Raw genomic sequence first — 26747 nt, forward strand, 5'->3', positions numbered from 1 at the left:
CCTTCTTCTGAAGGACAATACAGACTGTTCCCCTGGGCTCGGTGTCTACACACACACATTGACAGTGGTGAATATTCAACTGGCGCCCACTTTAATTTTGAATCTGCTGGTTTGAAATTATAATAAACCTACGCTACAAGGGATAGAAGCAGGCTCCGGCTAAAGAAAAAAAGGGACCCGCTCTGAAATCAACACAAGCTGAGAAACGGATAAAAGCTCAGATTTGCTACTGAAATATATTCAGGCTCAGACATCAAAAGAGTTTAAGACGCAGGCAGGAAGGTTCAGGGACAGATTGGTAGTTGGTAGGCAGAAGGACTGAGAGCTAACAGGAACATGCTGGACCCAGGGGCCAATATGTTTATGTGAACTCCAGAAGATGAGGGCCCACACCGTCGGTACTCAGGATCTCATCATCTCTTCGTGGCTCAGCTTTGGGCCTGGATAAACGCAGGCTTCAGGAATCTGATTCACCAAGGTTTTAGATATTAGGGAACAAGCAGCAAGGACAAGAGCAGACGCTCTGTTTTGTATGCATGAAAGCCACATTGCTGCAGGCGATGCTGTCAGTCAGTCCACAGCTGGAGTTTTATTACCACTGTTTAAATATTTCATTGAATAGAATCTGTTAATGGCTCATTATGGTATTGACTGCACACTCATGAATTTTCAATCCATCATCAGTCAGATTTATTCAGTGCTTGCCTCTCCATGCTCATCGACACATGCCGTATGCACAAGAAGCATTTCTAACACCAGGGCCAAAGAAGTGAAGTAACTTTACTGTCATGCAACATTTTTACTAATACCTCTGAGGGCTTCGTTTCAAACTTCTAAAACCTCTGTGGTGATCCAACACATTGTTACAGAAGTTTAAAACTTGAGTTCCCTTTTGTTCGACGTCACCAAAGAAATTCACAACTACTACTTTCTGAGAGCGCTAAAGCTTCTTCACGTCTACTTCGCTGCTAGTGTTCCTCTCTTAATGACCGTCTTCCTGTTTTGTTCACTAATACTACTGATCCCTGCCTCTGGCAGTTTTGCTTTAAGTCGATGAAAAAGCACGGAGAGATTTGTACGTTTTACACCATCACTTAATTTTGTTTTCCTCTCTCTTACATTGTGTGTGTCAAGGATTTCTGCTCTGTCAGGAGAACACAGCCGGAAACTTTTCTTAAACAGATCTCTGCATCAGAAGCAGTTTTCCTAATATAGGCAGAGCAGGAGGAATCAGCACTATCACACACATCTGTGAGACAACGATTAATTAATTCTCAAGAAGGCACAGGAAGATAAAAAGTTTGAAAGCAAGACCTGAGATCAAGTGTGTGTGTGTCTGACTTGCCAAACTCAGTACAGTGGGATAAAAGGCTTTTAGTGTTGATGGCAAACACACACACACACACACCCTGTGGCCCTTCTCAGCAAGTGTCCCCCTTCTACCAGCAGGAGCTGTCAGTTCTCTCGCGCTCTGAATCTGTCATTAAAGTTGAAAAGAAAAGTCAGAAACCACTTATTTATTATCTCCCCAGATAACAGGCGGATGTAGATATTGCTCCGTCAGCTCGACAGTTTGTCAAACACTTCTGTACAGTTCATCTCAAATTGTGCAGTTTGATTACCACAAAGGCTGTAATTTTAATTATAGTCAACAGTTAATTTAAAGAAGTAGAAGCTTTAGCTGATGAACTGTTTTGCCAGCAGAAAATGATCAAATTCAGTCATACTTCACTTTTCCGTGGGGTTTTTTTAACAGTTCTTGAGAAACAATAGTCAGGCAGACTGATTTTGCACCGCTTCCTGAAGCCTTTCTTGCTGTATTGTTCGTGATCAGATTAAGATACAAAATATTCATTATTCATCTTAACGTTCATAGCATATTATTGGCAGAGCCAGGCTGGCTGTTTCTTTCTGCTCTTTATGCAAAGTTAGGTTGAATACATCCTGACTCTACATTCTTACTTAAGAGGATTCATTACCTATCTAAACCCTGTTGCAATTAAGGTAATTTGAAGGGATTTGTTATTGACCTTAATGAATGTTTTGGCCATAAGGTGAGTCTGAATTTGATGTAGTTCCACGAACACACTATCTTCAGACAGAACCCAGGAAGACAATTTAAGAATATGAATATCAAAGTAGCTATTTTAAGAAACGCAAAGAAGGAAAACCTTCAGATTGCACTTAAACAAGAGGATGAAAAGGTTCTCTGATCTGAAACATTGTCCTAATTTTTCAAAAGCCTACTGTTTTGAATGAAGAACTTTTTAATAGAGTGCTTTTTTTTTTTTTGAAAACCCAAACTGAGTCAGAACATTCCCTCATCTTAAAAGTACTTGTGTTTTTAGAAATGGTTTTGATATGAGGTCTGTGGTTCAAACAATTATCATACATTTAGTTCTACAACATAAAATATGTCATATATATCCCCCCTCATAAAAAATGCATCATCATAGGCTGCCCTGTGGTACCAAATGTAATGGGGAGAAACCCCTATTTAATATATCTCTTGTCAAAAACATGACACAGGTGTTATTCTTTTCAACAATATGGTTTATTAAAACTGGTAAACTGGTGTCCATCTGGCAAGGCGTAGGACCCTTCCTGCAAAATTTAAAGCTCTTGATGTGCTCATATGTGGCAGCCTGGAAACGGGAGTCATGAAGTTGTCCACAGCACTTTCCTTCCATGTCTGTGGGTGTTTCTCTGCAGTTCTGGCAGACACACCAAGTAGGTTGACCTACAACAGGAGGGCCCGGAGGAGGAGCGACTTCTGATGTGAGGTGTAGTAGGTCAAACAGCAGGCTTGGGTCACCTGTCAGGCAGAGAGGTCCAACAGTTGGTGTGACCGCTCCAAGCTCAGTCCTCAAATTCTGGCTTGTTTGTAACAGACATGATTAGATATTTTATTGAAGAGAGCTTTATTGTCCTCAAAGAGGCCTTTTTTCATCCACTGTACATGCCAGGTAACTGCACAGAGAACCCACTGACCATCATATCCTCAGACTAAGACAAAGACAGGTATTGGTGTTGATGTCAGAAAGCTATCAAAAGTAATATATGACTGTACATGCTCATCAACAATCCTTTAAGCTTGCGTTTTCTCAACTATGTGTCGAGTGTCTGCCCAACCTCCCCAAGAGTCCAAGAGTCCAAGTCTCAAATGCTCATATCCATTACCAATAATCTATGGAAGTAGTCACGAGGTTGAAGGCCAGAGTTACACAGTGGTCTTATTAGAGAAAAATCAGAGAAAAGCTAAAAAGCTACATAAAATGTAAAATATACTATGAGTAAATGATAGCAAGGAGAGGAGGAGGAGGAAGATCATGATTCAGAGCAGAAGCTCTAAGGATGTGTTTTGTGAAGATGTAAAATAACCCCGCTGCTCTGGTACATATTACAAAATTAATCTGAAGGATTTTCAGTGAGTAATCTAAATTGATTTTGAAAGAAAACCAAGGTCCCCTACTTCTTTCATCCAACACAGAAATGCCTTTTTTTAGGTGTCAGAGCAGAATAGGGACATAAAGACGTTTTATTTAGATAAATTGAAAAAGGTCTGTTTTTTTTATTTTTGAAAGATGGATTCAAAAGCCTAAGCCTTCCACTGAGCTCAATCTAACCAAACCCCGGCTCTGGCAGAGCTCCATTATTCTGGCATCCTGCTATCATGCAGAGAGAACGAATGGGCATGAGTAAAGGAAAGGACAGCTTTTGTTGTGATTGTGACCATTTAACTATCAGGAGCTATTAAGAGGAGACTTAAAGGGATAGTTCGGAATTTTAGACATAAGACCTATTTTCCAAGTGAGCCAGTGTGTTCGAGACGTCTGGAGACGTTTTCAAGAAATTTCATTCAGTTCTTCTAGTTGCCGAGTTCGCTTATGCTATGGCTAGCGCAAGTCAACGGTTCTTAGCTAGACAGGCATTAAAACAGTCTTGCCCACTACACAGTGCACCCGAGGCAAATCAATTAAAACACTATACTCTCGATGTACATATCTGTGTTGATAGAATAATATTTGAAACAAAACTAACCTCACATCGCATGAATCATCTATTTTTTGAGGAACTAGTTTCTCAGCAGCAGCGGAACTTTACTTTGCGCCATCGGACTCAAAACTCTAAGACGCGCCGCCCGAAATACTGCACGTAAATAGGCAATCGAACCGGGACGAATCGTCGGGACTCATGCCCTCAGACCTGGGTGAAAAGCGCTTGGACCTCACACAAACACCGGGCAGCCCACAGCCACAATTACGCACCGTGAAGCCGGACCTCTGCTCCGTCCATAGACCCGTAAACCCTTGGACGCGTTGCGGGGGATTCCCTCCTGGCACCACCAGTCTCCGTTTGTTTGGTCGCGGTTCTCAGCTCCAGTGGGGGCTATCTCGGTCTCCACAGACGTTCGTTCACGTTCTGCCCTTTGAGCATCCCTCTCGCGCAATTCTTCCTCTGTATATTCAGGCTCGTACAGGTACGGTTGGGTTTGGGTGGGAAAAAAACTCCTCATCAGAGTCTTCAAAAGTTTCAGTATATTCTCCAAAAGTGTCCATTTCTGTGAGATTGAAGAAACTAGCACTGCAGGCTACTCTGCGTCCGTAGCAATGACAGCAGGTAAACAAACTATTATAGAACCGGTAACTTATAAGTGCTAGGTGATATCACTCCGCCGCTGCCATAGCCTACTAGGTAGTATGACACGCTGCTGCTGCTGCTGCTGAGACATAAATCCTTAAAAATGCAAGGTTGGTTTTATTTCAAACATTCTATCAACACATATGTACATCGATAGTCTGCCGTTACGATGGATTTGCCTTGGGTGCACTGTGGAGTGGGCAAGACCGTTTTTAATGCCTGTCTTACTGTTGACTTGCGCTAGCCATAGCATAAGCGAACTCGGCAACTAGAAGAACTGAATTAAATTTCTTGAAAACGTCTCCAGACGTCTCGAACACACCGGCTCACTTGGAAAAAAACTTGGTCCAAAATTCTGAACTATCCCTTTAAACATGGAATTCCACAAGGAAGATGGAAGCTTTCAATTACAGCATAAATCGATCTACATTGGGTATATTCTGCTAGTATCATTATCGTCACAACTCTTACTTCCCTTTTCTTACATCTTGGACCTTTTAAACACTTAAATCTCATCTCTGATGTCTTCTCACTGAAAGGATCACTCTTAACATTAGAAGTGCTAAAACCTCTAAGTCACACCTCAGATGCCATTTGTATCATGTCTTTGAACTTCTTTTCTGTCCTTCCTTTTCTCTGTGGATTCTATTCTTTTCTCTCCATTCTTGTCCTTTGGTCGTCCGTCTCACACTCACTGATCAATCCCTCTTTCACTTTCATTTCTCCGCTCCCTCTCTCTGCATGCGTCTCCTCCCTGGTGTGTCAGTGCTGAGAGTGTTTGCGTTCTCCTGGAGATTCCTCCTGTCAGTCTGCTTGTACAAACCCCAGGGAGAACAGACTGGATTCATAATAACCCACTTCGTCTCCTGGGGGAGAATGGGAGGGAGGGCTAGCTAGGCAATAGGTAGAGCACAGAAGCCAAGTACGAAAAAGTATGGGAAGAAAAAAAAGGAGGAATAATAGGAGGAACGAAGGTGGACGGAGGAAGAAGCAGGGGATGTAGGAATTTTTCATTGGAAGGAAAGAAAGAAGGAAGAGAGCAGGGGGATAGAAGCCTGGGAAGAAAACAAACAAAGAGGGAAAAAGAAACAATAAGGAAAAGAAAGGAAAATGGGATGGATGCACAGATGCAAAGGAAGAAGAAGAAAAAACAGAAGAGAGATTAAACGATCCAGGTTGAATTAAGCGTAGATACAAAATGAAAGAGGGATGAATAGAGAGATGGAGAGAGGCATCAGGACGCCCGAAGGGAGAACTCCAGTGGGATCAACCTGGAGTGTTAATTAGAAAATTATTTTCTCCCCCTCCTCTTCATTAGCACCCTTCCTCCTCCCACCTTCCCTCCTCTATTACCACCTATTTCCTCTCCCTCATGCCTTCTGTTTTTTCCTTTTCATGAAGGAAAATCACCCCTTCAGCTTGTTCTTTCTCACCACCTTCTTCACACAGGCATTGTCTAAAACAGAAATAAAACATCTTATTTTATCTGCCGATGAGTCAGACCTGATCTCATCACTGCTGCTTGACGGTGAGCAACCATCTGTCAATTAACCTGAAATCTGATCAGGGGCCACCTGTTTAGCTTCACTAATTGATACAACTATTTATATCGATATTAAAATGTGTGATGATGTGATTAAATTTACTGCACGGTGGTGTAGTGGTTAGCACTGTCACCTCTGAATGGGGAGCCACTAGAAGTGTTTTAAGGAATATTTATGTTGCTCTAATAAGATCAGGGCCTTAGAATCAGAACACTTCCACACTGAACCATGCTGGAAACGTGGGAAAGCAAATGGAGAATGGCATGTTTGGGCAGAAAGTTCAGTATTTTTGCAGTCCGTGTCACCCCCCACACAGACCAGAATTACTCAATGAAATATCTGAATCACTATAAAGACAACATCATAAAGAGACTGCAGTCAGGTTTATGTGAATCCTAACTCCTAGGGGCATTAAGGGGAATGAAATGGCTAGACTGTCTACCTCAACAAACTCTGAAACAGGACAGAATTATGGAGGTTGCGTTCAGTAAAGCCAAAGCTAAAGCAGTAATATGGAGCAATATCATAACTGTCTGGCAAAAGCTCGAGGGTGAAGGGAACAAAGGGTGTTATCTATAAAAAAAAAAAAAGAAGTGGAAAATGAAAACAAAAGGAAAAAACTCCGGAGCGCAAACAATCATATCAAGACTCAGGTATAGGGCACACAGCTTCCTGCTCCCATAACATATAACTGCCACACTTCATGGGGAACATTTTCTCCTGACATATCACAAATATGTTTCTAAAAAAGTCTGTCTGTCTGTCTGTCTGTCTGTCTGTCTGTCTGTCTGTCTGTCTGTCTGTCTGTCTGTCTGTCTCAGTTTTGATATTGGCTTGAGACCTCTACCATGTTTACTAAAGTTGCGTGTTTGTATACATTTTGTCCATATTCAATAAACGTTACAGAATGCTTCGAAAATGTCATTAAAACTGACCTCGTCGTTAAAATCCTCCTAGCTCAAATTTTGGTTCAAAATGTAGTTCTTGTAAGAAATCTTTTTTCCAGGCGTAATCAGCTCAAGGGCTCTCTTGGCTCTGTTGTGATTGACAGCTCAGAGGGCGGAACCAACGTAAAAAGAAGGTCAGCGATTGGCTAAACGTTACCTCTGACTTCCAGGCTCGTACTGATACGACTCAACAGTCTCATAAATAATTTGTTTTCAACTTCTCCCAGTACGTCTTCCTCATACTCATACTGGGACATGTTGGGAAGATGTTTTCTGACCAGTATCTTCTTCTGTGGATCCTTAACCAACATTAAGTGTATCTCAAACAAGCTTATTTATCTCACCACTTAAAACATCCATTCAGAGTCAGCCAGAGAATTTTTGGCCAATGGTATGTAGCCAAGAGAACATGTGTTCATTGTGCTGAGAGAGTGTGCTTGTCATTGAGATTGGCGTACGCCGAAATGAGACTCTGTTGAACTTGATAATACCAGTTAGCTCCACCCGGGCCACTTACGTAAACTGGCAGCAGCCGGACATTAACAACAAGTGAACCCAGAGCCTGCTTCTAGCTTCGGATGCAGACGTGATTTGATATCAATGCACACATTTTATTGGCTTTTATTAGAGTAATACAGTAATTTTAGATCAAATAATCAACGTGATGAATTTCAGAAGGTTGTGTTACCTAAACTCAGAGACATAACAGTCTTGTAGAGTGTTTTTACACACCGTTTCAACAGGAATGGCAGTGAACGGTGGTTAGAACAGGTAGGCTGAGCTCTACTATAAAGTAAACACTGCAGACACTGATGCACACAAAATGTGTTGAAGACAGGAGGAATCTCTGCTAATGGAGAGAAGTCAGAATTAAACTGGTATGGCCCTTCAAAAAGGCTGGTTGTTTGTGGAAAGCGGTGAATGTTCCTGCCTTTTCAAGGTCACAGGTCACTGCAGGTCATTTATGGGAGCCGGTGACCAGCTGATTCTTCTTGGTGTTCAGTGAGTTGAAGTGGAGCTTCACGATGAGAAAACAAACAAGTCGCCATCCTGGAGCAGCAGAAACTGTTGGCACCATGCAGCCAGCAAGAGAGCACAGGACTGACCAACACAAGAATAACTTAAACACTGTGGTATTAAATAAAACAATGGAGGCGTGGAAACGGGAGATATTGTGGCCAGAAAGCCCTGCTGGCACTTGCCGGTAGTGGGAGAGAAGTTAAAGTCTTTTGTTTGGATGTTTATTCTCTCACATGCCGCAAAAGTAAAGTGTCTGTTCACCTGTTTCAAGCTGTCCAGATGATGAACACCACCTAAATGTAATGAGAATTACAAAGTGAAGGTGACCCAGAAAGGGGAAGTAATTAAAACTATAATTGGGTTGAACTCTCTTTCATTTGTGTGCCCGCCAGTGTTTGTCACATGTGGCAAACCCTCACCTGTCTCCAAGCACCGAAGACTAATAAGCAAATCTTGGATATGTGTCTTGTGACAACATTTGCGGTAGATTATTCTGGTGCCAATCCTTCATGTCTCACACACACACACACACACACACACACACACACACTCCCATTTGAGAACACACAGCCACTCTGAGCCTGTTACACAGAGCAATAAAAATCATCGCACGTACAAGTGCATGCATGGTTGCTCTCATTCACTACATAAACACATGACATGAAATACAGAAACAGCAGCAGCAACTGTTTACATTAACCTTTTACACATTCATTAAAAATGAATGTAATGGTCTCGAGTGAGGATTTGCATAATAGAAATGTTTACTGTCGGTAGTCCAGATGCTGTAAACACGCACGGCTTCACATGCACGCCACTGTCAGACAACTGCAGCTGCACATGTGGACATCTACACACAGATGACACCACTCAGTCATGGAGGTCCATGTAATGCATGTAAAACAGCACAATCAATCCTGTCGACAGATTATACACAACGGGCTGTAAAAAAGACCGAGTTGCACACTCCCGTTGTCCATTACACAAATTATAATGGGAGGCACGCTCTCAATATATTTGGTTGCTCATACAATATACAATATACATGTGTCATATTTTAAAAGCCTAGTTTGTGCTTAAAGGAGAATATGGTAATTTGCTACAGCTGTTAAAGCCCATTTACATGTACATGTAGCTTCTATCTCATTGTGATATTACAATGCATGCCACTTGTAATTACATTCAACTGTAACAAAGTGCAGTCCTGACGAACAAACGACTCCCTTGATTAGAAGATGGGAATGACAGCTCCAGTTTGACGTTGTTCTGAGGGAGTATTTCCTCCACTGCATGACAAAAAAAGAAGAAAAATTAAAAAATAAATAAACAATGAAAGATGTTTCCCCATACAGGCTTCCTGTCAGACCAAGACAGGCTAATCCACTTTTAATCACAACGCTGACACACGCACAGTGGTAATCACGCAACCACTGCAGAGTCGAAGCAACTTTTAGAGACACGTGACAGCATTTGAGTCGTTTATTCATGACACAATGAGATCCCCATCCAGTTAATGAACCCTTAAAAATGCCATGTTCACGTCTTATTATCTGCATTGTGGAGCTCGTTATCAGCAATTCACCTCATTCTGAACACGTCGAGATATTTAGGCTCGACATTCAGAATATTTCTGTAGGTATTACTTGCGAACTAAAGCACAATGCCAGAATCTCACTCCCAGGTCATTAAACAACAACTCATGATCCTCTGCGTTTGATACCGACCAAAAGGTGCATGTTAACGCGCCCTTCAAGTTGGAAACAACAACTCTGATCCGACACCCGATCGCTCTGAGCAATTAAATACAACGCATCAACGAAAGAACTTTATCCACCAGCTACAGGGCTACTGTGTTCTAACCAAACCATCTGTCACAGCACAACCTTGCTGGCTAACTAGGTAGCTAGCTATTAAAAGACATATGTCACATTGGCTCTCTGCAACGTACTGTAGGCTATCAATGAAGCATCCTGTGAATGCCACCAATAACTGGGAGTCATAATTCATCCTCCTCTATTGACAGAACCGTTTGCTTTCAATCATCTTTCAGTGTACCAAATATATCCTCATAGCCCAGAGCAGGCTCACTCATACTGCTTATTTGAGTCAAGCTATATTCAAACTTGACTAATCAGCAAATCCACTTATGTATTTGGACGACAACAGTCTCCTTTCAGTATGTTTAATCAGAAAGTTGGTGATTAAAATCCCTGGAATAGCATTTGACCCTAAAAGAGTGTCACACTAATTTCACTCACTTAACTTTCCTGACCAGATTTGTGACACATTACTGCCAAAGCATCACACTGGAGCGAATTTGAAGCACATCAACTTAGCCTTGGATTATTTGAAGTGGATCTCAGCAAGAAGAGACAGAGAAACAAACTGGAGATGATGGAAATCAGGAATGGCCAGGTTGTTGAACTTCCTGAAAGGCTTCAGTCCAAATCTTATTATTCAACAGTATGTAATACGATTGGTGACATTCTGTACTTCTTGGTATTGTCCCATGAAAAGACCGAAACCAACAATGAACTAATCCTACTAACAACTGACTATGTCTAAGGCTGATATATCTCATTCCTCCTCTTCCACATTGCTCCATTGCTAAAACACACAGAAGCCACTAAAACACGCTGCATTTATATAACCACAGTAACGCAAAATCATGGTTTACAAATGTTTTAGGGTGGTGACACAATTAAAGACCATGACAGACATTCGTATCTTCATTGGAGTAATGTCCTCGATAACCTTCAGTACAGCCCCTGATTCTTATGACTCCAAGTAAGAGCTTTTAGCAGATCAGCCCTCAATCTCACTGCACTTTCCTATTTATGTTACATTTTTTCACTCTTGTAGTAAATGCTTGTACTCCAGGAGCAAGTGCATCAACTGATCTTTACGAAGACTGGTCCTAACCCTAGCCTAGTATTAACTATGCCCATGTTCAGATGCAGAGACAGTGACTCTTTTGTTGACACTGTACCTAAGTGTTTTTAGACAAATCTTACAGGTCTGACTTCCAGACTACTATCTACTATCTACTTTAATATTGGCCTTAATTTTGCTGAAAAGTTTTAAGACCTCCAGGTTGGATATAATTAGTGTTTTAACAGCGTTTATATTACTGTATGTTTATTAGAAACTATTCTTCTAAAAGGATTTCATTTTTCAAATGTACTTTATGCTGAGACAGAGCAGAGATGCAAACAGTAACCTTACTCAGATTTGCCGTGAGACTTATATCTGTGACTGTACATTCACATGCACACCTCTTTAACCTCTAAGCTGTCCTGGTCAGTGAAGCAAAAAGTCATCAAACATTAGCCTGGGCCTGCCCATAGAGACTTGAGGGGAATAGACTCCTTGTTGCATCGCTGTCCAGTGCAAAGACAAAAAATGAGGTGGAGCCAGTGGAGCAGAGCGGAGGCCATCAGACGGCAGGGACTGGCTCCTGGTTAGGTCAGCTCATTAGAGCCACTCGTTAGGACACGTCCTGCGTCATTAATTTGGGCAGCTCACCAGACAGAGATAGATGGGGGAAGTTAGCTTGGTTAGAGGATGGGATGCTTTCTCACTAAATCTATTACATGTGTGTGTGTGTGTGTGTGTGTGTGTGTGTGTGTGTGTGTGTGTGTGTGTGTGTGTGTGTGTGCCAGGTCTCAATGAATAGGAAGACCTCATTGTAGGCCCCATTAGGTGATGCCTGTTGGCAAATAGAATGATGAAAGAGATGAAGACAGGGAGAAAGACAGATAATCAGACACATGTTGTCAATTTAACATAGTTGCTTTTACTTTGGATCAAACAAATGAATCAGACAACTGATGAAAAGTACATCATCCTCTCAGGTTTACAGTATACAGTAAACAGCAGCATTTCATAGAATCGGAATCGACAAATCTCCTTTATTGGAAACATCTATACTTGTTTCTGATTTCAGCTTTTATTTTTAGATTGACATTCATAGAACTTTGCTAGACTGGTTAGCATTTAGCTAACTGACTACCTGAATGGGGGTTTTAATAAGAAATTATCCAATTTCAAGTAATGTTAACAAAGCGAAGTATTTATAAAAGTAATCTGGCAACACTGTTGGTTTCTCTGCAACCTGTCTGATATTCTGGCTGCGTGTTGTGTGTTGTCCCCAGCTTATTTTGGTTAGGATGAAATATCTTTGATAGTTATGAAGGCCAAAACTATAAAAAAAAAAAAATAATAATAAATAAGTCCCACATCATGATAAAATGTGTCCTTTGGATTACATTCTATCTTTCTTGGAAGATTTTTCTCCCTGTGTTACATCATTGACATAAAACTGTCTCTTTCTAATTGAAATTACATTTGCATGTAGCGTGACACAGTAAAACTTAACAAGATCCAAAAATTACTCATCCACTTAACAAGAGATGTTAAATCAGGATTAGAATTGACAAGAGAATTAAGAGAGGAAGAGCGAATAGACGGTACAAATGCAAGGGCTGATTAAAGTAAAGCAATGCTTCTCCTTTGCAAAGTGAGCTGTTGTGCAATGAACCTCGCTGGTGTTACCGGCTGCAGAGTGTTTAGCTGAGAGGAATATGAATCTATCTCAAAATATGAGATGAAGAATCATACCATCTCCGGATAGAAAAGGGGTTTTAAAAACTGGAATGTTGGTCTTGAGGGCCAAGAAACCAGCCCATTTCTAACATATGACCCTTTTGTTACCCAGACTGCAGATTCTGCATCTCCAAACCAGTACATTTATCATGAGTGAAATGAGCGGAATGACATTTTCCCCTGACACCGAGGTGACAAGTGTCGTAAATCAGATGAAATGATCCTGCAGTTCTGCTGTTTAACGTGCTGCACACCAGTGGAAATGTCAACAGGATAATAGGCATTTTACAGACAATAGACTGGGGATTCTGTCCTCAGAGAGGCTGAGAGACCAGGTAGAAGTTTGGAGGCAAAGGAAAGAGACATATAGACAGATATTGTGAGTCTTTCAGCTACAGGTGGCAGGGTCTATTATGTTACCTCTACACGCAAAGACAACAGTTATTCTCCCAATAGACATTTATCATTCCACACAACCAGCAGTAAGGTGAGTGAAGTTCAGAAGCAGAGTGTAACATAATGATTGAGAGAAACAAGCAAAGGAAATCAGGGGAAGATGGTTAAAAGAAAAAGCTAAGAAGACAGGTAAAAAGGAGTATATGGGTGTATATTTTAAATTCTGTGTCAGTTGCCTCTCTTTAGATTAGTCATGTTGCCGTCACCTCGGTTAAAAAATGGTCTTCATCCTGTGTCATACATCCTTAGGCTACTAAAACTCTTAGTCAAGGTTTGAGAAAAATGGTGGTTTTGGTCAAATCTTTGAAATACTGTCAACACACTGGTGGCCCAGGTAGCTGTGTCTGAATGTTCCCACAATTCAACAGTGAAAGTAGGCACTGCTACGCTCTCTCTTTTTTATGCTTCACACAATCATTCCTATTATTTTACATCTAACCAAATGCAAAACTATGAATGCCTTCCAGAAAAGAAAGGGGGTGCCCTTATTGCATCTTTAATGTCTCTGACCACAAAGTTGCTACTACATCTTTGAGTGTTGCGGTGCATAACAGTAATGATCATTTCTTTCAACAGCCTTTCGACATGTTGCACAAAAGAAGTTCATTTCAAGCATACATGCATAAGACTGTCAGAACTGTTGGCTTACATTCTGATCAACGGGGATTTGGCTCCATATCCAACAAACATTTAAATCTCTGGTCACAATCACATCCAATCTAAAGGTTGTAGCAGTCTGGAGGTTTGTGTCTGACCACTTATGCAGCACACCAGCCTGGTCAGACTTTGATCATCAGATCAAAGTCATCAGATCAAAGTCTGACCAGGTTCTTGGTTCTTGGTTCATCAGAAAGACATCCCTCCAGAGCAGGAACTTCTAGAGGGACATGCATTATGTCCCAAGAACCTAAACAGGAACTCTTTTACTCAAGATTCTGGTTAAGATCCTGAGGTCTAAAAGGGTTCTGAAAACATTCTTTAGGCAGAAGAGTGCCTGTCCACAAGCTACATCATACTGTATGTTTTCAATTGTCTACATGTAAAAACAAATGTGCTCATTATTCTTTTATGTCAATATTGGCCATAACTCAATAGTGGATATGTTAATTATGACAATTTAACACAAATGTTTAACAGGATCAAATTATGCAGCGATGACCTTTTGGAGAGACATGGATGTAAACTACAACCTGACTGGTTGGCCGAGGCAAACAACTGCAAGGCATTAATTCTATTTTTTGCCTTTATATTAAACATGCTTTATAAATAAACCTGAACTTTGTGACTGCAGGTGATCACCAGGATGTGGGACTGAACCGTGGCCAAAATTATCATGTGAAATTTGATACGAGGCACTGCAGGCAGCCAGGAGATGGGGAATTTATGAGGCAGAATAAGATGCTGAATGCAGTTTTCTGGATGAGTTGTTGTGATTGAGGCAAGTATTTTAGGACACAAGTGGGGGAGTTGCAGCAGCACATATGAGAGTAGTACTGATTCCCCAATGGTAAACGGTCTGATTTTTCAGATGTTTTCATCTGTAAAAACCCTGCAGTCGCTCAGACAAGAGAACAAGTTTGAGTGCCGGTGCTGTAAAATGCGAACTCTCCTAAAAATGTTGTCATAGAGTGTCTCATCTCGACTCAGTTGCCCTCTGGTGAGGGTTCATCACCTACCTCTTGCATAATGCATCCAACAACTCTGCTCCCCCAGACTTCAACATGCACAAACACATAAATAGTTATCCTGTAGAGAAATGGAGGTTCATTCTATCTCCTTCCTGATGTTTTTTTCTGACATTTTTAAGTGACCTCCAGACCTCTCTTTGGTTTTACAAGCCAATTATGTGGAAAGAAAACAGAGGGTCGTGTGGTGTCAAAGCCCAGAATGTGATTTCTGTCTGGTTACAGATTAAGGTCTCTCAAAATCTTGTGTCATTTTATTTCATCGTCAGCTATATTGTGTTTTACTATGAGCTCTGTAAACCAAATCATGTATTACCTTCCTCTCATTTTGTAATAGTGATTGAAATATTAATGGTTCAGGTACATACAAATACGGTGCTTTATTTAGTATCTTTTTTCATTGGTAACTGTGCAAATGCAGGAGAGTCAATCAAGTGTGTCTTTGGTTGGTATAACGATCTCATGGGGAAAATGTAAAAATACAAAATATATCTTTATTAATTGATTCAGACATTTTTACTCTACTTTCTCATGTCCTCAGATCGCTCTAGAAAACCATGTGTATGCTGAGCATGTCAGCCGAGCAGAGCGGATCCTGGATTCGGGTGGATATGTGGTAGGCTACATGGAAAGCTACAGTGTGGGATTGAATTTGGGGAACAGTTGGGTCACGGACACTACACTGTGTGTAGACAGTGGGTTTATTCAACATGCCCCATTTGTCCCCCAAACCTTAAGTGTCTATTGTGCTGCAGGCAGTACAGTAGAGACGAAGGATGCTCCTCTCTGCATTAAGCATCCCTAAGAAAAATATCCTCGTTTTTTTGGGCGGCTTGGGGGCCGGTGGGTCCGGGCTGGTCCGGATCTTGCCCAAGGACTTGCAGACGGGGACTCAAACCACCGATCTTCTGATTGGAGGATTGTGTGTGTGTGTGTGTGTGTGTGTGTGTGTGTGTGTGTGTGTGTGTGTGTGTGGTGCTTGGAGAACTACTCTTACCCACAATAGGAAGTGACTTTTTCTCAGTCAACGGAGATACTTCAATGGAAAAATAATGAGAATCAATTTCAGTTATTGACTTTACAACAAGCTGCCCCCAAGCAATAACCCGCTTGTATATTGTTGCTGTTTGTTCAATGACAATCCGACCTGTTAACACGCACACATATTATACATAAAAACATGCAGTCTGAAGGCACAGAATCAAAATCCATAATCTTCATAATCAGGTGTGTGTGTGTGTGTATGTGTGTGTGTGTGTGTGTGTGTGTGTGTGTGTGTGTGTGTGTGTGTGTGTGTGTGTGTGTGTGTGTGTGTGTGTGTGTGTGTGTGTAAAAATCCTTTTTTTCTGCAAAAAGTCATAGAGAGAGAGAGAGAGAGAGAGAGAGAGAGAGAGAGAGAGAGAATTAATTTACGATGAGGGATCGTAGAGAGATTAAGTGGTGGCAAAGAATTTGTTACAAATCTATATGAGCTGCACTGTGTTAAAAAATGAGGTCAGCAAAACAATTCTCTTAAAACTGTTGCTGCGGAAGACGCACTTCTTCTGAAACATTTCTCGTGGAGGATTTTAATATTTAAAAGCACTTATTTGAAGCTGGTCGGACTTGAGCAGTCACATTAAGAAAGGATGCATACACGACAGACAAAGAGGCACTTTACATCAAAAGCTTCACTACACGAAAAAACGTCACAGTTCAGTTTCATTATCATTTTGTGATTGGGAGCCAAATGAATCCCTCAAAGAATGGGTCCCCTCTTACAGAAGACTCAAGTCTTAAGACAGGATGCGTACTGGTGTCACGTCAGAGTTTATTAATCAACTGATGTTTGACTGATTTTGAAAAAATACATTTCATGAATATGTTCCACATCGGCCTCTTGGTTAATGTTGTGAAACGGTTGGTTAGGTTTAGGCAACAAAACTACTTTGGAAAGATCAGAAAAAAACATTATGTTTAAAGAATAACACGATGCAACAATGTATCTCACGTAAATAAATAACAACCGCTCTTAGTTGACGTGCTTACATAACAGCAGTTTTCTGGGTTAAGGTCCTGTGTTTGTGTGACCCATCCACCATGACTCCCACCTGCCCTGTGTGGACTTTCTGGCTCTTTATTCTTGATACAACTCTTCTACCACAACTACCACTACATGTACTACATCAGTGTATTGCTCACTGAATTATTATTACTTACTCTGCCTGAAAATCCGGTCCCTTTAGCTTTCAGATCCTCTGTGCATATGGGCACAGTCTCACGGTGCTTCCATTCCTCGGTGACTTTAAGAATGTAGACATAAAAAAATGAAGTATAATGTTTGGTACCAAAACCACGATCACGCCTCGCATACCAGCAGTTTAATCGTACTACTGTGCCTCCCCCCATCATTCTAAATAAACACCTCATTAGGTTTCCTCTACCTTCTAAATTAGAGGTATAAACATTTAAGTAAAAAAACTAATCCCTGCCTCGGCTAACTGCTCTGCGCTCCACGGTTTCCACAGAAATAGGTCCCAAGAGGAAGAATATACTGACCCTTCACCACAAGCATCAATCAGCCTGGTTATCTCCACCACTGTGTGCTTTCTCAAGGAAACGTAATGTCTAACTGCTGGTATTGAAAAATGTGCTATTAAAGCACTTTTCTGCTCATCTAATGCACATACACTAATGCTCCCCATACTGACCTCTGGGCCCACCGATGGAACATTTTCAATATGACTACGAATACTTATATGCAGAGAAGTCATTTTGACACCTTCACAAGAAGCCTGAAAGGAAAATGTGAAGATAACTCAAAGTATAGCATAAGCAATACGCTAAAAGTGCCCTGTAGGGGAGAAAGAATAGATTTCAAAGTGGTTAGTTGATCCGCTGTAGCACCAGAATACATCATCAAAGCACAGTTAGTATTGTAATGTAATAAGGAATGGAGCTCCTCAAACAATCTTCTGTTCCTGTTCCTGAGGTGGCTTCACAGGCTGGGATTCACACAGAAACACACTCTTCACCCTGCTTACACAGCTCCACTGTCTTTCTCCTGTTTGCTTCTCCAGCTCCAGTCACAGAGGGCCGGGTTGTCTGCATCATCCCCCCGAGTCGTCTGCCTGAGGGGGGAGGCACAACACTCAGGGCCACATCCCCACAAGTCCAACCACTTCATGTTCCCTACACCACCAGAAACCATTTGATTTCCACAGTTCATTTGTTGCCTCTTTTTATTGACGTAATTACATATTGGAAACATGGAGGTTTGCAAATACGTGTCAACTCTTTTGTATTGTGGATTATAAAAGAGGGGTCCGCACCAATACTACGCCGGCGTACGCCTGTGGTGCGGCGAGTAGGCGGAGTCTGCACACCATATAAATCTGCATACTGCAGGCGCCCTGCTCAATTCAAGCAATGTGCACACCTGCCTCGTCCACATAAATAATTATTATTATTATTATAATAATATGGCTGATACAAACATGTGTTTGGGTATATTGTGTTCATGGACAGCAGAGCAGTCAGCAGGTGATTTCCGTATCATTTTTTCTCTGTGGCTGTTGCTCTGACAGATCAATGTCAGATTTAAGATATAAGCTCCTCCCTTACTGCTCATCATCACTTCTTGCTAGATTGTGCTCTGGCTGTAAGTAAACCAACGCATCAGCAATAATAACTGCTTCATCTACACAATCACCACTAGGCTATCCACCAGCTCTGGATGTCGAATAGTCAAAAAATTAGGTCCTATCTCCTATTCCTAACGCCTTTTTCTTAACCTCGAGGGGAAAACGTCACGGAGTTAAGGAAAGTTGGAAGGAGAACTCAAAAGGATTTAGGAAAAGTCGACCGCGGCGCTCAGAGAATCTGACTGGATTTTCACTAAGCTACGTCATTTTAAAACGCCCGCTGATGATTGACAGCTGATGATCGACACCGGCGATTGACGTGGGTCTGTGGTGGAGAAACTGCAGTAATGGACTACAAAAAGCAGCACTATTATGTTGCTGGACCTCTTTTCGTTTGCATTTTATTCTCATCATGGCGGACACTTGTTTACTTCCGGGTCATTCTTCAGTAAGGAACCTTCCTAAGCAAAAAAGACTATTCGACCACAGCCAGGGTTGATAAATGTGTGTGGACAGTGATAATAATTGAATGGTATTTATATTTATTTCAATCATGTTACAAATGTTTGACAAAAACGAAACGATCGTTAACCCAGGAACCCCCCTCAGTAGCCTATATCAAGCTGCCCGCTCACACCGCTTTTCTTGCAAGCTTTGTTTCCTGGTTAGCTTGTTTTCATGATTTTGATCTGCTCGCCTGTTTCACTTTTGGTTTTGTTTGCCTCGGCTCACTGCCTTCCTGCTGCCAACCTTCACCCTGCCTATGAGGGAAGCTCTGATCCAACCGTTTCTGTCTCAGTACCACTTACACCTCAACTCAAGATATCTGTTGATGCCAAGTACCGATCTGCCACCACTAAATCCGTATTGAAAAGGGATGGCTGTGGCAGTAGAAATACAATAGCCTGCTGTGACTGAATGATTGCAACTGAGAGTTAACACAAAATGATTATGATTATGATTGTAATTATCATTGCCAGCCCTTTATTTGTCTATTTGTAACACCAGTAGATCCCACTAGGTGTCGGTATTGTTGTTGTTTTTTTAGCAGATTTATAGTCTTTGTGGCTTCAGGCTTTGTCGGTTTAATTTCACCTTCCAGCCACTAATGGGTATGTATACACTATTACACACTCATTTTGGGTGTCTAGTTAGGAAGCCATTACAAATGGGTAATCACACGTACATTTAATACGATACACTTCGCAACAATGTTATGATTTATTTGGGGCAAATGACATAAAAATAACACACAAATAAACACTTGGCTTTATGTACTGGGTAGACTTAACACATTGCTTTGGTGCTATATTGACCCCAATTTTTACTAGATTTCTTTCCATATTTAACATCCAGTGCTGCTACACATTCCAGATCACAGAATCTATTGGATATTAGTTTGTTTTTCTCCTTATATCTGCATCCATTGTATCCACTTGTCGTATTTGGCCTTTGAGTGTTGGTGAGGCAGATGCTATTACATGAACGTCAGTGCTCTCAAAATGAGCTGTCATTTGTCCCACAATCAAAAAGCAAAAGCCAGTCAGACCAAAGATGAAGAAAGGCAAGATTAGGAGACGAGCAGAGGAAGCTTGAAGAAATTCAGAAAACTCGAGATGTGGGAGTAGGGGATTGAGAGAGGAAATATAGGAACAATGGGGAAAAGAGGTGGCAAGAGAGAGAAGGAAAAGCAGAGGTTAGACAAGTGGTGGAAGTAATACCTGAAGGGGAGGATGAAAGTGAGAGAGGTAGGGGAAGTGGAGGGGAGGAAGGCGAGCTGGGGAAAACAACATCTGAATGAGAGGCCCAGATGTGACTGATGCTGTCAACCAGGATCAGTTTGTCAGTTTATTCCTTGAGCATGAAGGGGAAATGGAGCTGGAAATCAGAGCAAGACTGACATCTAGTGGAAGGCAAAATTAACGGCAGCTTAGCTGTTGTGGTTTTTTGCCTCATCCTGTTTTATGTCTGTGACATTACCCTCCATATGTTTCCTTATCTTGCCTGGTGGGGGTTGGACTTAGTTCATCTCGTATGTCTTTATGTTTATGTTCCTTTCTCAATACTGTTTGGTTTTCTGAAGATATTCCCAAAAATCACAATACTACACAGCTGTAATTAGATACATATGATCATTACACTCAACTCAGTCAAATTTCCCATGTATGCATCATTTAATTTATTTTGTATGAGGATTTAAGCAATGTTCTCATTTTTGTGCGCTCACACCACAAGTCTGAAGCCCAAACCTGACCCAGTATCCTGCTGGGTCCTACACAATCATCAATACTGAGCAACAATGAGAGAGGACGGCCTATCGATTAAAGCCTACATCATGTCCACATTGTGTATGTGCATGTGCATGTGCGCGTGCATGAACTGTACCATACTCAACTCTACCAAAACAATCCGGACTTTAGCCTCAATCGTGCTTTCCGCTCACGTAGTCCGCTCGTTATCGATCGCTCCCATGCGCTGATGCAGGCCGAGTGTTTACTAGAAATGTGACCTGTCAGTAATGTTTCGGTCATGTTCTCTGTGTTGTTCTCTATTGTGATGACTTCGAGATGGCGCTCCTTGAAAACATCAAGCCATACGTGTGTCGTATTATGATGATGTATGCACATCAGCGTTTGGGCTGGAGCGGTGTGAGTGCAAACCGGCGTGGGACCCCCAGTGGTGGGGAAATCGTGCTGAGCCACGGTACGGATCAAATGGCCCTGGTGTGAGTGTGCCCTTTGTCTCCCTGGTCCTTTAGCGAAATGATTTCTCCTTTACAGGATATTTCTACCACAAATATAGGCACATCTATGGGTCTGCTCCGACCTTTATGTTTGTAGCATATTTGTTTTATTTTTTTCCAATCTTTTTTCACTGGATCGATTAGCAGCCAAATGTGAAGCGGTCGGGATGAGGATAAGCACCTCTAAATCTGAGGCCATGGTGCTCAGCAAGTAACCAGTGGATGCCGGCTCCGGGTAGGGAATGAGTCCTTACCCCAAGTGAAGGAGTCCTCGGGGTCTTGTTCGCGAGTGAGGGGACAATGGAACGTGAGATTGGCCGGATAATTGGAGCAGTGGGGGCGGTATTGCATTCGCTGTACCACTCCGTTGTGACGAAACGAGAGCTGAGCCAAAAGGCAAAGCTCTCGATCTACCGGTCAATCTTCACCTATGGTGATGAGGGATGGGTCATGACCAAAAGAACTAGATCACGGGTACACCAGCCAAAATGAGTTTCCTCAGGAGGATGGCTAGCGTCTTCCTTAGAGATAGGATGAGAAGCTCAGTCATCCTTAAAGGACTCAGAGTAGAGCCGCTGCTCCTTCGCATTGAAAGGAGACAGCTGAGGTGGTTCGGGCATCTGGTAAGGATGCCCCCTGGGCGCCTCCCTAGGGAGGTGTTTCAGGCACGACCAGCTGGGAGGAGACCCAGGACTAGGTGGAGAGATTATGTCTCCAGACTGGCCTGGGAATGCCTCGGGATCCCCCAGTCAGAGCTGGCTGATGTGGCCCTGGAAAGGGAAGTTTGGGGTCCCCTGTTAAAGCTGCTGCCCCCGTGACCCGACACCGGATAAACGGTAGACGATGAGATGAGATGAGTGTTTTTCTTTCTTCAGTGAATAGTGAGGAACTGTTGTCCTTCCTTGATATGTGGATTAGGTTACATAATGGGATACTTATTACCACACTATAGGCCTACAAGGAAGAAACAGATAGCAACACTTTCTTCTTACCTTAAAGCCAATTTCACAGATTAAGACGCCTCTGTGACTCCGATGAAAACTTCAAAAATAAATAACCCTTCCTCAAAATGGGTTAAACAACTTAATGTAGATGATGTTTACCATCTCGATCTAATCTGGCCTATTGCAAAAAAAAGTGATAAAAGAGAAAACCATGAGAGACAAATAAAAAAAGTGAAAAAGTCAAAGAATGATATCCTGACTAGCCCCTATAAATAATCACGGTCCAGAAATCCAATCCTATACTTTGCACAATGTGACGCGATTGCATAATGGCATCTGTCTTTTGTTCAAACGATGACCCAACAGTTTGTTGATGTGTGTCTCTGCCCGGACACAGTTGTTCATGGCCCTAAACTTCACCAGAGATGAACACGAGAGACGATCCATCACAAATATGTATCTATTCTGGAAGATTTCCTAACAGCCGATCCATTCCAGGCCAAATCAGCCAGAGGAAATGGAGTTTTTATTTTTGTACATTTCATTTTTATCTCTGATGCGAGTTACTGTATGGTCCTCCGCCATAGCATGGGGGAGCTTTTCTCTCATAGCCGCAGACAGCAGAGTGAAATATTAAAAGGGGAAACGAGCAGCCCAAGAATTTCTTCGTCATCTTCATCGTGAATGTGACAACAAACTGTGACTAGTGTCCCATCTCACCTAATTGTCTTGTTTTGATTCAGTGCAGTGGTGACATGCTAATACAAACTGAGGACGCTACAGCTGTCAGCAAGACATGCTAAAAAGTCTTGAGCATCATCAGATTCCCTTTATAGCACCAAAACTGAGTGGTGCTTTTTATGAGGCATATTTGTATATTGGAGCACTTTTCACAATTTGTTCAGCATCAAGACTCCTAAAATGTATTTATTGAAATAAATAAACAACAACACAGACCGGTAAAGACAATAAATTACCTCTGAGGGAAATAATGGTAACTGAATGTATAAATCACATTTGAATCCATGACTGCAGATCAAACTGCTAATATCAAACAACTCTTTCTGTGTGAGTGTCAGGTGTTATTCAAACAGGCTTTTATCATGTGACAGGTTTCCAATTGCAATTTTTACTATTTACATTTTTATCTTGAGTTAAACGAGTGATGGTCGCCTGTTTGTTCCTTCATAAACCAGAAATGCCTTCATATATTTAATCCAAAAATAACAAGCTTCAAAATGTATTGTCGTCAAGCTAAAAACATGATTTTCTTCCTTGTTATTGTTTTAGTTCAATAGCAAAGATGTCAAAATTCTAAATATGTGTTTGTCCAAGGCCCACAATCAGATAGTCCTGAATGTAGAGATTTAAAATGACACATCTCTCCTTTGAATAGTGTGGTCATGTGGTGTCATCTCCTACTCAGCAGCAGTTGCTGGCCTCCTGTGTCTGTTTTTCCCCTCCCAACCACAGGGGGGCGCTGTTGATCTTGGCACTCTGGGCTTTGGTCTCTTTCGACTCGCCCTGCATCCCCCCTCCCTCACTAGCCACACGCTTGTGGATCTCAGAGGCCATGGTGAGGAAAGCCCTCTCCACGTTATCAGAGCTCTTAGCACTGGTCTCCAGGAAGGGAATCTTAAGAGACGAGGCCAGGTCCTGCAGAGAGACAGAGGGGCAAGGATGCAGGACGGAATCCAGGAAATAAGTAGTGTTACAAATATTCCAAATCTATGAATATGCCAATTCACAGACATACCACAGTGTAAAAGTACTCCATTAAGTTGTGCATTCATAATTATTAGCAGTGATGTGCTCATGTGTTAAAAGTGAGGACTCAGTGTGAAAGTGAATCCCCTCAGACTCTTAACTTATTGATGAGTTGACATGTAAGAAATGCGATGTTGTAGGTTGTGTGCCTGCTTTTTGTTCTACTGGGTATTTTAAAACTACACCATCATGATTTATGAAGTCAACATTATTTGTGGCATGTAACAAATCTCAAACACTAGCCTTCAGATCAATGTAGTGGAGGAAAAGTATACGATTTTTCTTTTGGAACTCCTAAACTAACGACTGAATCCCATTCACCTCAGCTGTACTTATAATATGATTGTCGAAAAACATTGTAGTTAACATTCAGAACAAACTTCACATTTTGCCCTCAAAAGAGGATTTACAACAACAATGTTTTCTTTCCATTTTTGAAGCAACCATTTTTGCCTCCTGGTGTTTAATGAGCATTTCAGCCTCACAGCTGCTACAGTGAATGCCGGAGTTGTTTTATAGGTGCCGAGTCTGTTACCTGAGCAGTGGCAGCGTCCACCACTTTCTTACTAATGAGGTCAGACTTGTTTCCCACCAGCAGCCGGGAGACGTTTTCACAGGCGTAGCGATCTATCTCGTCCAGCCACTGCTTCACATTGTTAAAGGATTCCTGTGGAGAGAAGGGAGGGAAAGAAGAGTGGTGGAGGAGGGAAGTTAATGTTCAAACTCTCTCCCTTTTATGTTGTTGATGACACGGCAGAAAGAAACACACTGACCTGCTCAGTGACGTCGTAGACGATGATGATGCCGTGAGCTCCTCTGTAGTAGCTGGAGGTGATGGTTCGAAACCTTTCCTGCCCCGCTGTGTCCCACTGAGGGACACGCACACACACAGGAGGATGGTTAGCCAGATAGTCCTGACGCTGCAGTACACCGAGTTTATACGTGACTGACTTCTCTATATGACATTCAGAGTACTGATATAGCAACAAACAACATTGTCTTTGTAAAGATTCTTCTCCACAAGTCTTCCTGTCGGCTCAGCGGTCCCCGTGGTGAGAGACGTTCTCTGCATTTTGAATTTAGCACCTTTTAACACACAAAGGAGATGGACGTTTCCTAGTGAGAACCCTCTCCCCACCATTCTCACATATCGGTAAATTCTCACAATCTGTAGTTTCACTGTCTTGCTGTCCATGTCGATGGTCCTTATCTTGAAGTCGACTCCGATGGTGGAGATGTAGCTCTCAGTGTAGGTGTCATCCTGAGGGGGTGATCAACAGCATGCAGTTAAGTGTTTAAAATGAAGTGTATCTGTGTTTGTGAAGTGTGTGTGTGTGTGTGTGTGTGTGTGTGTGTGTGTGTGTGTGTGTGTGTGTGTGTGTGTGTGTGTGTGTGTGTGTGTGTGTGTGTGTGTGTGTGTGTGTGTGTGTGTGCTTGTGCAGCTATCTTTTTGAGGACCATTGAGTTTTAGACCTTTGGAGTGAGGACATATTGGCCATATTGGCCGGTTCTCACTTTGGGATGGATCTTTGAAGGCCTGTTTGAGGGTTCAGACTTGGTTTTATGGTTCAGATCAGAATTAGGTTTAGGTAAATTAAGGGGCCATGGAATGCATTATGTCAATGAGTGTCTTCATAAAGATAGCGGTGTAAAGGTGCACATGCTTTTGTACCGCAAAGCGCAGCAGCAGACATGACTTCCCGACTCCAGAGTCACCGATGAGAAGAAGTTTGAACAAGTAGTCACTGGAGGAGGACACACAATATACACAATATATATATATATATATATTTAGCAGTTCAGTGTCTTACACTATATTATTCTACTAATATGCAGCTCTCAATCATCACTTATGACCCACTAGAAGTGGTTGCTCTGTTCGGGACACTTTTCTAATTCACAACTCTGTAACTGACAGCTTCTTCGGATGCACTTCAAACTGCAAGATCATCTATTTTGTATTATAAATTAAATATACATACGTATAAAAAACGCATATCTAGACTCAAACATCCGTTACTAAAACGCATGATTAAGTTCTAAGTATATCAGTATTTCAATACGGCAACGTTCAAGAATATATCCTTGGAAACTTTGGTCGAATACAAGGCACCTAAAATGTCTCCTTACTTTTCATGTCAGCCGGTTACCGGGCATATGTCAGTGTCGTCCAGTGGTATAGAGGAAGTAAGACAAAGCATACAGAAAGAAACAAAACTTACTATTCAGGATTCATGATCGGTGAGATGGCTCCAGGTGACACAACAAAATAAACAGCCCCTGGAATGAAATCCTGCCGTTGAAAACAGATTATTTCAGACTGTGACGTTGTGTCCTGTTCTGTGTATGTGTGTATCTGTCCTCTGGAGGGAAAATGGCAGAATAAGCCAGAGCTACCGGCTGACCGATGAGCTGACTGATTCCGATGCATTATTTATTAATAAAGACCAGCTCAGGTTACACTGGGGACAGCACCTGGAAAGACACTCGCACACAGATGAACGCTGCTCAATTCAATCCCCCTCTGAACTAAACTTAATATTCAACCCATTTCTTGCTCTTTTCATATTGGTGATGCAATTGTTATCTGATCTGTCATTGCACCACTCTGTGCTTCAGTTCTCGACTGACATCACCTCAAACTGACAGCGTCTCCTGTGCGTCATACGTCACTGGACCGAGCTCTGAAACTTCAAAACAAACGAGCAGGAAGTACTTCTACTGCAAACCCCCATGAAACTTCAAATATCACAAGAGCAGCCCACGTCACAA

General features: G+C 41.9%; 1 protein-coding gene across 1 annotated transcript; it reads right to left on the minus strand.

The window, feature by feature from the left end:
- Nucleotides 1-22839: 22839 nt before the first annotated feature.
- Nucleotides 22840-26357, minus strand: LOC311019556 (ras-related protein Rab-1B-like). Its single transcript, XM_084019083.1, has 6 exons — nt 26198-26357; nt 25648-25720; nt 25141-25236; nt 24749-24844; nt 24511-24642; nt 22840-23864 (listed from the first exon to the last, which is right to left on the minus strand). Exons 1-6 carry the CDS (start codon nt 26209-26211, stop codon nt 23631-23633), a joined length of 645 nt encoding a protein of 214 aa, XP_083875209.1. The 5' UTR covers nt 26212-26357; the 3' UTR covers nt 22840-23630.
- Nucleotides 26358-26747: the final 390 nt, after the last annotated feature.

The sequence above is a fragment of the Eutrigla gurnardus genome (genome assembly GCF_963514095.1).
Source record: "Eutrigla gurnardus genome assembly, chromosome: 10".
Taxonomy (NCBI): domain Eukaryota; kingdom Metazoa; phylum Chordata; class Actinopteri; order Perciformes; family Triglidae; genus Eutrigla; species Eutrigla gurnardus.

Bases quoted from the DNA above. Each gene is read 5' to 3' on its own strand.
- LOC311019556 (XM_084019083.1), bottom strand. The intron at 24,845-25,140 runs GTGAGAATTTAC...CGTGTCCCTCAG, and splicing joins AGACAGTGAAACTACAGATT to TGGGACACAGCGGGGCAGGA. The intron at 23,865-24,510 runs GTAACAGACTCG...GTCTCTCTGCAG, and splicing joins TGGACGCTGCCACTGCTCAG to GACCTGGCCTCGTCTCTTAA.